Source organism: Acartia tonsa, chromosome 11 (assembly GCF_053477335.1).
Source record: "Acartia tonsa isolate MP-2025a chromosome 11, ASM5347733v1, whole genome shotgun sequence".
In the NCBI taxonomy this organism is placed as follows: Eukaryota; Metazoa; Arthropoda; class Copepoda; order Calanoida; family Acartiidae; genus Acartia; species Acartia tonsa.
In genome coordinates, this window is record NC_137270.1 from 28,446,993 (window position 1) to 28,460,764 (window position 13,772).

Consider the following 13,772-nt stretch of genomic DNA (forward strand, 5'->3'; position numbering starts at 1 on the left):
TGGGCCACCTAGAACCCTCCCCTGCATGGATAAGGCAAAAATAAAGCAAAAGAATTTTCTTCCTTATTTTCAACTATCTCAATTAGGGACGTTCTAGGGGTGATTATCCCCGCCCCCCCGTCCACCCACCCACCGTTCAAGGCCCCCAACCTCTGACAGTTATGGGTAAAAAGTTGAATTTGATTTTTAAATTAATTTTATGGCAATTTATATATATCTTTTTTGCTGTAAATACGGAAATGCGGGTATTTTACAACTGTTTTTACAACCTTCCTAATTGTTTAAAGCTTAGCTCTCATAAATATAGGAAGTGTCCGAAAGTCTGTGTTATACTACACATAGATGCAGAGGCGAATTATACTATCCACACCTTTCCGCAAGAATCCGCAAAGTGTGGCGATAAAATTAAGGCCTATATTTCATGTTTTCATTTACAGTTAAATCCTTCTTTCCCCTTCTTCAGAGATATTTAATTTTTTTAAAAAAATTAAAATCCTTATCATTAAAATCACTAAGACGACTTTCAATTTTTAGGATTAATATATTGCCTATCAAAAATATATTATATTGAAATACGATTATTGACAATTAATTAGATTATCTTTCGAAATGAAAAAAATTCTAAACTTATTTTTTATATCCCTGAAAATTTTACCTTTGTAAATTTGAAATAAATAATTGTCTGCTAATATGTTCATAACATTCACATAAACAACTCCCAGTGGTAAAAGAAAATAATATTAATTTGTTGTAATTTATAATAGATTTTTAATGTAATAGCGTTCGTATTTGATTTTATAAGATATAATCATTTATAAAAAAGTGTTATTAGGCAATTAGCATTGGAGTTTTTTTATTACAGTCATAGCAGAGCCGCATTATTTTGCGGTAACCATGACGAAATTTAAATTATCTCCCGCAAACATGTATTAAATTTGCAAATGAAAAAATAGGGCCCAGATGCAGTAGTCAGAAAGGATAGTTTGAATTTTCTAGGTTAAATGTTAAAATTTTTATAAATGGGGGGGGGGGGGGGTTCTAACACTTTTACGTAAACAGTGATTATAGGCTTTGTCTTTGGAGTGAGAGGATAAATTATTTCACAAAAAAGTTTCCTTTTGGGATGAAGTTTTCCTATTCAAAAAAATTAGGATTTGCCTCCAGGTCCAGGTACTGCAGGCCTCCAGGTGGATTCTGGACAGGTAGAAAAGTTCAAGTCAGAACAAAACTTATTTAACAAAAGTTGCTACTTTATGGGCAGTATGAACTTATTTGAAGAAAATTTTGAAATCATGCTCCAGGTTCAGGTACTGCAGGCCTCTAGGTGGATCCTGGACAGGTTAAAAACTGAAAATTTTTACTTTTGAAGTCAGAATAAAACTTATTTAACAAAAGTTGCTACTTTATGGGCAGTATGAACTAATTTGAAGAAAGTTTTTAAATCAGGCTCCATGTACAGGTACTGCAAGCCTCCAGGTGGACCATGGACAGTTAAAAACTGAAAATTTTCACTATTTAAGCTAGAAAAAAACTTTTTTAACAAAAGTTGTTACTTTATGGATGGTATGAACTAACTTGAAGAAAATCTTAAAATCAGGCTCCATGTTCAGTTACTGCAGGCCTCCAGGTGGATCCTGGACAGTAAAAAACTGAAAATTTTTACTATTTAAGTTAGAACAAACCTTATTTTAAAACCTGCTACTTTTTAGCTAGTTTACCTAATAAGCTTAAGATCTCGGTAACCACTGAACCGATCTGATTCTTCTCTTCAGGGTATATACCTGTTTAGGTCCTGTGGTGGTTTTAGGTTATTTTCTTTGGGCGTGGGACACCCCCAACCCCCCAAAAAATAAAAAAAAATTCCCCCTCATTTTTTTTTTGAAGATGTAGAGCCAGTGCCTCAATTTTTTTTTGATGATGCAAATGATGAAGATAAAGATCCACCCCATGTACTACATTTTTTTAAATTACTTCTTGGGGCAAAGCCCCTAGAGGCTAGGGGCAAAGCCGCCAGTAAATAAAATAGTAGAAATTTTAGTTTTTAACTGTCCAGGATCCACATGGAGGCCTGCGATACCTGAACATTGAGTCTAATTTCAAAATTTTCTCAAAATTTGTTCATACCATACATAAAGTAGCAACTTTTGTTAAATAAGTTTTTTTCTGACTTCAAAAGTAAAAATTTTCAGTTTTTACCTGTCCAGGATCCACCTGGAGCCCTGCAGTACCTGAAACTGGTTTTAATTTTTTTTTCAAATCAGTTCATACTATCCATAAAGTAAGTTTTTTTTCTAACTAGAATTTTTTTACCTGTCTAAAATCCACCTGGAGGCTAGCAGTATCTAAACCTGGAGGCCAAATAAATTTTTTTTTTAAATAGGAAAACTACATCCCAAAAGGATTTTTTTGTGAAATAATCTCTCCTCTCACTCTAAAGACAAAGCTTATAATCACTGTTTACGCAAAAGTGTCAGAACTCCCCCCCCCCCCCCTCTTAACACTAATTGAAAGGCCATAATTTATTGAATTAAAATGTGATTATCTTCCTATTAAATACAGTAGTAAGCGTTTTTTGCCTGTCCCGAAGGATCTTGCGAACCGCTGAACCAATATTGTTCTCCTTTATAGTGATGCTTCTTATAGGTTCTGGGAAGGTTTTAAACTATTTTTGGAGAGGGTGTCTTCACCCCACTCCCCCCCAAAAATATTATTTTTTTCTTTTGAAACTCAAATTTAACATGGGATGAGGTCGACTTTTCCCCCTCCTAAATTAAGTGCTCCTAGAGGCTTATAGGGGCGTAGCCGCTAGTATTATTTAAAGTAGTAAGCTTTTTTTGTCTGTAGCGAAGGATCTTGCTAATCGCTGACCCGATATGGTTCTTCTTTACACTGAAGCTTCCTATAGGTCCTGAGGTGGTTTTTGGCTATTCTATTTTTTAGGTAAAGTTTGGGTATGGTGTAAGGCTATTTTCTGCCCTTATTTATCCTTTAGAATAGAGCTTCTAGATGTTAGAGGCGCAGCCGCTTGTATATATCAAAGAGCGAAGCTTTTTTATCATTATTAAAAGCGAGTTTTTCTATAATTAGGGTTGGTCAGTCTGTTCGTCCGGAACGGATAGCTCATTTCGTTAATTATGGCATGTTAGAGTTGTCCTATCAATTTGAAACTTCAAATGTTGATTCCTTTCATAGTAAGGTACAATTTAGAAAGCGTAGCAACACTAAATTCAATACCAGAATGTCTGTATGTCCATTTTAAACATGTCGTTTTTTTACTTTTTCAACAACAAATTTGTATGTGATGTTATTATCCGATTGATCTGATTTTTGGAATACTGATTCCTAGGACAACAAAGTACAATTCCATAAGTGAAGCATTTCTATGATCATCTCCTAAAAATTATGTATGTCCTTAATTATTATCCTGTATTTCAGTAGTTTTTAACAAATTTACTTACAATTTTTTCGTCTTTTATATATTGATTAATGAGTTCTGACAATCTACAGGTGTTAAACTTCGTTTTTCAACTGTTTCAGAGCTTCGCTTTTATGGATGTTGTCATTCTTGTTTTTTAATGTCTATTTTTGGGGCGTCCAAATAATTACTGTTTGGAGGGAACAGGGGGCATAATTTCATTTTTCACACAATTGAAATGAGAGTGCGATCTAAATTTATGATCCTAGTATGTTAATCAGTGAAATCGTCATATTATAACTTTAGAATTAAGCTGGATATCTAAAAATGTTTCTTAACAGCCATTCTCCTTATTAAAATCTTTATTTTGCACACCTGCGGAATTTGAGGCTTGTGTGCGGCTGTCGATCCCTTGAAATTACTATTCTTAGCCCAACATAAGAAAACTGTATATTCTTTGATAACAGCTGATTTAGTAAACAAAACTTCCTTTTAATGAAAAATTATCTATTTTTGCAAAAATCGTGTTATAAATTTTTTTTTAAAGTTAGACAGCTTAAAAAATAAAAATAAATTATTTTTATTTTACACCTTTTTTTATTTTGCTGCCTTAATAAGGAAATATTTAATATATTTGAATCGGCTTAATGCAATTTTTTTCTTTTTTTTTATGATTATTCAATACGTATGAAAAAGTAACATTTAAAAATCTCGCCACAAGAAGATTTAACAAACAAAATATTGATTTTTAGTACAATTTGATTTTTAAGTTTTAGAAAAACTATAGAAATATTCATAGTTAAGTGTATGTTTACATTTTGAAAAAATTATTTTGCCCTGTTCTATTTAATTAGAACTTTTCAAAAAAACTTCATTTAATAAAAGATTAATATTTTTTAATGTTTTTTAAAACATATTACTTTAGATTGGTTAAAAGTTTATTTTTCTATGTGATTTAGGGGTTGCAATTTTTTTGCAAATTACGTTTTTTGGCTTTTCATTCAAATAAGTTGCACAATTCTGGTTTTTACTGTATAAATTTATTAAATGACTTCAGAAAAACATATTATAATCCTTACATTTACTTTTTTTTCTAACAATCTATTTTTTAGGAGACTTTTTATATCGCTGACAAATATGGCATTATTCTGCAAAAAAATATTTTTTTTGCAAATTTAAAGATATGAAAGTATTTAATAAATGGTTAACCTTAATTTTTGTTTAAGCAAAATGGATTATTGTTTCTTATAAGATGAAAATAAGGTATCGCAAATATTTGTTGCAATTTTAATGCGATTTTATTGCAAATAGGAAGACATAGGATTTTAGTTTTAACAGATTATGATTCTGGACCCAAAATTACATAGGACTGAAGTTTTCGTTTGTTGATTGCTGAAAGTTAAAGTTTCTTGCTCTAGAATCGCTATGTGACTATTTAATTATAGAGATATGTATTAATCAAATTTATCTAATACATAGTTTTTATTTTATCTATAAATAAAATGAAAAACTAAATCAACTGAAGGGGTAAATCTTTGCAATTAATAATTACTTAGACTGTTGATTCTTGGGACGATAAGGCAAATTTTAGGTGTCATAAAAGGATATTTCAACAATATCATGGCAATTTTGTAAACTTCGTGATTCCGTCAATAATATACAAACGCTTATTAATTTTGTTGTTATGAATGTTATATATCAATCTTGTTTTAATTCTAGTAGAACACTAATTTACATAGCAGTTCTTATAAAGATAACTAATAATTATCTTTGCTTTTCATATATTTAATTAGTTTTTTTAAATGATTTAACTCATATAAATAATGAAAATGTAATAAAAAATATAGATAAGTCAAATTTTTAATCAAGGCGTCGGCAACCGCAAACGCACCAAGGTTTGCGGCTGCAGGTGAATGTGGCTCAGAAATGCTGTTGCTTTGGAAGCTGTCAAATTGAAATTTAATGGGTTAAGCTGCGGCTAAAATTGGCTGAGGCTGTAGCTGAGGGTAAGGCATAATAAGCCACATGACGGTAAAGCTTATTGGGAATATAAGGCTTAAGGATTACTGAATTAAATTTATCTTCTTGGGTGGCTTTAAAGCTGAACGACTGATTTATAATGCTTATATAATCCACGCAGTTATCACTGCCGAGCCCCGATTTCAACATTTAACTAAATTTGTTTAAGTTAATTAAAATTTGTTAAATACTATGTAAATAATATATTAACGTCTGTCTGTTGGTTTAGAACTTATTAAATAGGTTAGCATTAAATAATTAAAAAGTAAATACTCACATAAATACAACATTAAATAAATCTTATTTGATAACGATTGGTTCATCTGTAAGTCTGTTATATCATGTGTTATGTATGTATATGCTTAAATCATAGATCCTATTAACTTTTTTATTCAGAAAGGTTAACTTTCGAAATTAAAGGATTTATTTAAAAGCGAGGCTTTTTTACATTTATAAATGCCCGTCTTTACGTTCGGGCGTATGTAGCTTTGGTTACAAATTTAGACTCACAACACGTGTCATCTTGTATGAGTACTTTTTTATCAATTAGGAACAATCTTTCAAGCGTAGCAACTGTATAATATTTACCTTCCATCTATATACAAAAGAACGCAAAATTTTGTATTATACTTTAAATCAACTTTAAAAATGAGGATTCATAAGACGATTTGCCACTTTAATAAGTCAATTTTGTTCAGATTTCTAATTATTATATATCTGTATTAACAATGTATATTTATAATATTTCCCTGTATGTAAATATTCATTTGTCTCATATTTAAGCTTTTACGAATTTTTATATTCTTTTTTTTCTCTCATAATTCCCAGACCAAATAGGATTAATATTAAAAAAAAAGTAACCAATTCGTGATTAATAATTACAGAGCATAATGACATATTTGTTTCTGACATTACATTTTTTACAGGGATCCAAAGGGATAAGACTGATGAGTTGATGAATATCCCCACTGATGATATACAAATTTACCCCTTCTGTAGATTACAATTAGTTGTTTAAACGTTTAGACACTCAACTTAATACAAAAATCAATCTAAAATAAAAAAAACATTGTTATAAAACTTTGTAGACTAGTGTAATAAACAGCCCAATGTCCCCTACCTCCCTGTTTTTTAGCAGCACATCTACACTACCACATGGTTAGTTCTATTCATTCAAGGACATCCAAGCTATCTTTGATAAGGTAAATAAGGTGGGGCAATATTTTATTGTGCTTTCAAGGAAAGCTTATGTATGTCTTATTGGATTGTTTTCTTTAAAAAAGTTTTAACTTTATTGTGGAAGCTTACCAATTAAAATTTTTCTGGTAATAGTAGGAAAAAATAATAAATCAACAATAACTGACTTTTTTACGTAGACATGACCAAAATTAACACCCGTCATTTTGTTATATTAACCACTAAAAAGTTTATAGGGGAAATAAAATCTTACAAATTAAAATTAAGTGATCTAAAAATATTATTTAGCAAAGACAGTCTAAAATATGACTTCTTTATGAGAACAGACAACGGACGGGCAGATCAAAGTTATATTGTAGCCGAGCTACTGAAAATATATATAATTACCTTAAGTAACGGATTATAAGCGCTACACACCAAGGAAAGACCGTCATGTGCCTTCTTTATCATTAGATGCAGGCTTCCATTACGAGAATCAGTCTAAGCATGGATGGATAGATAGATTAAATTGATAAATAGATGGTGGATAAGTAGATTGATATACTAATTGTTGGATGGATAGATAGATCTTTGTATAAATAGATAGAAAGATAGATATTTAGATTTACAGACAGATGAACTGTTGAATGTATGAACCAGGGACAGGGTCCCCCCCCCCCCCTTCTTTACTACTTCCATTTAGTTAAAGCATAAAACAAGTTTTACGCCATCATTACAACACAAAAATATCCAAATTTTAAATTTTAAATGAAAACAATTTGCTCAATCGCGGCCCTTGGCATGGATTAATATTTAGATGGATAGATGAATAAGTAACATATAATCAAAACATTTAATAGATAGATGAAATAAAAGACAGAAAAAAGATTAATATTTAAAATTATTGATGATTAAAATTAAATATAGGTAAATATTGGAACTCTACCTGAATAGGAGTTCTAGTTTGTTTATTTTGATCCACCAGAGCCCAAGTATATTCAGAAGAAGGACTCGAACCTGTTGACTCACAACGGAATAGATACATCCTAAATAGATAGATAGATAGATAAAGTTAATCCACCAGAGCCCAGGTATATTCAGAAGAAGGACTCGAACCTGTTGACTCACAACGGAATAGATACATCCTAAATAGATAGATAGATAGATAAAGTTGATCCACCAGAGCCCAGGTATATTCAGAAGAAGGAATAGAACCTGTTGACTCATAACGAAATAGAAACATCCCAAATAGATAGATAGATAATTTTGATTAACTAGAGCCCAGGTATATTCAGAAGAAGGGCTCGAACCTATTGACTCGACGAAATAGATACACTGAAAGACAGATAGATAGATAGGTAGACAAGCTACTATTGTACATTATCGTCCTTGTTTGTTATTGATTGCTTTATAATGTATTCTGTGAAACAGATCTCAAACCCTCCTCGAGATTTATTTAGATTAATTTAAAGGTTACGTGAACAAGGGTGCCATGAGCGGTCATTTTTTCCGTCAAAATCTTTGTTACTGTTGAAGAAATATTTTAAAAAATTATATAACCTGTATTTTAGAGCGTAAACATTACCAATCACAGCTATAAATGCATATATTAAACACACAATTATTTGCCAAATGATGATCAAAACTATGCAAATACATCAACTTTCTGGACAGTATTACTCAGGGGCATGAAGGGATAAGACAATGACCGATAGATTGGTGTACATTCCCAATGATGATACACAGAATTACACCTTCTGCTGATAAAAAAAATAGTGTTTGAAACGTTTGGACACTCAACTTAATAAATAAAAATTCACAAATTCTCCACAGTTGTTAAGCCAACGAATAAAACAAAATGTTTTAAAACTTTTGGGACTAGATTAATAAACAGCCCATTGTCCCCTCTCTCTTTGGTAAATATTCCCTCTGGCACCATGGTTTATGTAAGATAAATAGTTGTGTCACAAGCAAGTAGGATTCAACCTGAATTAACCTTGCCTACACACAGCCAGGGAGGGAGGGGACATTCGGCTGTTTATTACACTAGTCCCCATACTTTTGTAATAAAGTTTTCTTATTCGTTGGCTTATGAACTTTTGAGACTTCAACTAATTTTGATTGGTTGGCTCATAAATTTGAGTTTCCAAACGTTTTAATAACTACTAATTGTAATCTACAGACAATTTTGTGTATAATCATTAGGTATGTACAACAATTTATCGGTTTTTGTCTTATCCCTTTGGATCTCTGACACAGAGCAAACAGAGAAAGTAAACATGCAGCTAGTTTTTTTTTATGCTTCCTTAATTTCTTCATTTTTTATTCAAATTTTTTAACATAAAGGTTTTAAAAGTAAAAATAGAGGAATGTGAATTTTTTCTTGGGGTGATATCTCTTGGAAGGGAAGTGGTACTCTCTCACACAAAATAGTTTTAAACATTACCTAGACCTATAAGAAGCTTAATTGCAAAGGCGAACCATATCGGTTCAGTGGTTAACGAGATCTCAAGCTATAGATATAATTTAAATACATTTTCGTTTGGATTTGAAATAAATGATGTTATATAAATTTCCTAACTAGCCTCTTGATATCATATCAAGATGATTTGATCGGATAAGAAGTGAAAAATTACAGAGGAAATGTAATTATAAAAATGAGGAAAAAAATACTAGAAAATAACACGATTTTATTATTTAAACTTTAGTATCTGATTACATTTATTTCAATGATTAGTCCTTTTTAGCTAATCACAATGTCAGGATATCTTACTTACTGTATCTTTGATTCTTACATGAAAGTAACAGGATGTCTAACCATTGGATCTCTAATTAAGTGAAGCTTTTCATAGAGGTCCAGGGTATGTTTATATATTAAAACCGGCCAAAATATTCTTTTTACTCTTTCTTTTTAAGAACAAAAATATGCAGTGGAGAATTCAATTCCTCCCCTTTCTTACCTGAATGCCCCCAGAGGCCTCTAAGGGGCGGAATGGCTAGTCATATACTTTATAAATAGCATCTAACAATGCTTGATGCAAAAAGCATATTAAAAGTAAGACATTTCTTTATGATAAAAGTTTTGTTCAAAAGTTTTCTCCTATCTGGAATAAAAAAGTGAAAGTTTTTAATAAAGATGGATAAGAAATATATAATTAGCTGCAGTCAGTCAGTCATAATGGAATAATATATAGAATTTTACAATTTTTATATACAGTTTTCACTAGTTTAAATTATTGATTTCTTTGAAGATACGTAAAAGCATTTTTTAGTGGCTATAAAAATTAACGTCATACAATACAAATGACCAATTATCGGCCAAGAAACAGTCTAAATTACCAATGGCATGCCAGTATACATTTAAATTGACCACTGCAATGGTAGGCCAGTGTGACCTCAATTTTTAGGCACTATAAAAAAGCTTCATATGCGTGTATTTTTGTGTAAGCTTTCTTATTTATATAAAAACAACATTTTTTTCTTTGGCCAAAATTGTCTGTATTATTAACATTGGTCATGATGGTCTTAACTTTTGAGCAGCTTTGATAACAAAACCAAAATATATTTTCTGTTATTTTATTGTGTAAGTGAAATAAATCTGTAAAGAAATGTTCATAGCCTTGCGGCGGATAGAGAGGGGACAATGGGATGTTTATTAAACTAGTCCCCAGAGTTTTAAAATAACGTTTTCTAATTCCTTGGGTTAACAACTTTGGAAACTTTTTATTGGAAGATTCAGTAAGTTGGAGTGTTACTATTCAAACGTTTCAACCACTAATTTTAATCTACAGAAGGAGTAATTTTATGTATCATAATTTGGGATATTTGTACATCAATTTATCGGCCATTGTCTTATCCCTGATATCCTTGACACAAATCAAATAAAACCACTTTCATTATACCACAGTTTTGCCATTTTTACCATTTTGCCACTAAATACGTAAATACTACATCCTCACCAAAAATTGCAGTTGTTTTAGTATGCTAAAAATTTAATATTGTTTTTTTAAATAGTTGGATATGGCTTTTAATATATTTTAAACCGTTTCATCTAACATATCACAAATTAAAGTCATATAACTATTGAGAAAAAAAATATTAAAAGAAGAGGGGGGTAAATCTAGGAATAATGTATAACCAACAAGCGAAATAAATCTAAAATAATATTTGGGGGGCAGATGTAGGGGTACGTTGTGTTGACCCCTATAGGTTTCGTGATTTCAATTAAGTTCGTTGTTGGTATAAACTGGGAAGTATTAAATATATTAGTTATAAATATAAAAAGAAGGCTAAGTTTTGCCTACATACAAAATAAAGGATTGTTTCAATATGTGTTATTACATCACACATTCATATTAGGTGGAACATTTACAAAACACAAAGCAATTTTTCACATTGAACATTCGAGGATTTTTTTATATTAAATTTAAAAGATTTTCTTGTACTTTTTATACATACATAATATCTTTCTTGAGAACAAAAGTTATGGATAAAACATAAAAGAGGAATAAAAAAAGAACAATTTAAATTTTTTTTGAGTATGATCTTTTTGTAGATACTAGGTATATATTTTTTCCATCTAACAAAGGGGAAGATTTATCGTGTAAATAAGTGTAGCATTCATCTTTAGACTTGCATCATCAAGTTCCCTGTTAGAAAGGAACCATTGTGTTGACAAAAATTTATTTTATGATAATTATTTTATGATTATTGAATAAATGTGGTAATGGTTGACATATTACTGGTAATGGCTGTCGTAATTAGAGCTAAACTTTTTCTATTGTTTGTATATCATATTACCTAAAATTCAGCAATACTTATTTTTTGCAAAATTACTATATCCTATTATGTAAAGTAGTAACCTTACTAAACGTCGAACCGATATGGTTCTCCTTTTCAGTAAAGCTTCTAAGAAGTCCCGGGATAGTTCTAGGCTATCTTATTTTTATGTAAGTCTGGGTATGGTTTTAGGCTTTTTGTATACCCCTTCGCATCCCTTCCAATATAGAGCCCCTAGATGTTACTGGGTGCAGCCGCTTGTACTTCTTGAATTACTGTATTGATATGATAACAGCAAAAAAGTGTTTCACAGGATTCTGTACAGTTTAAAGTACATGAACATTGCATTCAATATATAAATATGCATATTCTACTATCATAGAGTGATCAACACAGTTTTTAAACATTTTAAAGTTTTTAATTAGACTAATACACAGTGTTTCATTGTTCAATAACAAATCATCAATTGATTCGTAATAGTTATTTATCGCATCGTATCATAAACAACTTTCCGCGGATATAGAATGTACAATTATAAGATTAAAACCATTATTTTTAGCCCCGAGTTGCCGAAGGCACGGGCTAAAAAAACTGATTTTAAACTGATTGTACATTTTTATATTCGTAGAAAGCTGGATATAATACGATGCTAGACATAGTTTTTTCGTATGGATGAGAACCGGTTCCTATCCACCGGATTCGAATGAATACGAGAAAATACGTAAAAATATTAATTTTTGATGAATAATTTAAGATCCTGATTCTTTTTTGTTAGAACCCATTTTGCCCAGTGATTAGTTTGATCGGACAGTCAGAAAGACATAATAAGTACCTATTTTCTAGTAGGCCAATAACAATTCATTCTACATCAATTTTAAAGAAGATAAAACGTTATATTGGATTCAAAATTTAAAGCAATTTGATATTAGAACAAAGAGTTTTCGCTGTTTTCTTTCACAGGGGGGGACTAACTAGAATTAACCCCTCTTTTCTTTCACTTGTAGAGGGGATGTTTAACCCTGTCCCATCCAAAGAATTGGTAAACACGAAGTATTTCTTAAACAAATAAGTTCCCCTTTATTCATTGGATAAATTGTTTACATAGAGGGATTTGACATTCAACACAGAGATTTAAGAAAGAAAAATATGTCATAAATTTGGAAACTAATGTTTTTTTCCCAGTAATTTGTGGGCAATAGGTATCATCCTTGTTTTTTTTGCTGTTCTCAAAATTTTCTAGACATAGAACAAATAAATTTCAATGATGGGTCTAAGGAATTTGTCATATTTAGTGACTTTTAGACAATGCTTATAAAAAATTAACAATTTTCAAATAACAAAATATGTAAGCTAAAAAGAAATACATTTTTGGTGAAATTTTTATAATCTCGTTATGTTATTTCTTATTGAAATTTCAAGACAAACTCAACAAAGTCTTTTCTTTTCCCTTTCTTTCATCAACATTTATAGTAAAACAATTTGTATTGTTTACTTAAACATTCAATAATATTGATTAAAACCAAAATTATTCTACTCAAACATCAGTCGTACTGTGGTCAGTATCAGAATTTAAACCCTAAACAAGAATGCAACAATTTATAGTTTAAATAGATTTCAAAACGTAAAATGATTATATTACCATCTTTGTAATTTATTTAATTCACTGAAGAAAAAGACAGACGATAGAAAGAAAATAAAGTAGCGGGGTCACCTTTCTTTGATAGGTTAGGTTAGGTTAGGTAAACGTTCATGTTTGCCCAAAAGGGTTAAGAAATTGGCCCCACCGGGTTAGAGCCTCCGCAGAAGCTAGATATAAGAGAAAAGTTACTGTGAAAATACGACGAATCCCGCTACTTCGCTTTCTTTCCATGATCCAAAAAATAAGTTTTAATCCGTGAAAAGTGTTTTATAAGTTACATGATATTTATTATAATTTGTATATATTAATTTAAGACACTTTGACTAAAAAATAGCGTTTGTGTTTATTGCCTACATAATATTTATTTATAGGATATATACGATACATTTAATTTTATCCCAAACCAGAACCGAAAATTGTCAAGTAGAAAATTAAAACAGATTCGAGTAAAAAATACTTTCTTTATTCATAATTATGCATATTTATTTGTTGGGGTCATTCATTATTAGAAAAACTTATCCCCAAAACTTTTTGATTAAATATTAAGGAAAATAACCATTAACACAAAGTTATTGTAAAGGATTTTTTTGTCATGTATTTATTAGAATGATACAAAAAAAAATGAAATTTATTAAATACTTTTTCATCTTTCATATTTCTTTTCAGGCATTTAAAATATAATGCTTTAAATGTAACTTTTAGCATCTTATTAGGCGAATTAGATAAATTAAAAGATAATGGACA

At 30.4% G+C, this 13,772-nt stretch overlaps 1 protein-coding gene across 1 annotated transcript in view; it reads right to left on the reverse strand.

The window, feature by feature from the left end:
• Positions 1–13,772, reverse strand: part of LOC145332726 (fasciclin-2-like) — a 110,672-nt gene that overhangs the window by 62,687 nt on the left and 34,213 nt on the right. Inside the window, exons 13-14 of the mRNA XM_080177772.1 lie at positions 7,557–7,656; positions 7,019–7,111 (exon numbers count right to left, since the gene is read on the reverse strand). Of these exons, the coding sequence (XP_080033898.1) occupies positions 7,019–7,111; positions 7,557–7,656 (193 nt within the window). The remainder of the gene's footprint in view (positions 1–7,018; positions 7,112–7,556; positions 7,657–13,772) is intronic.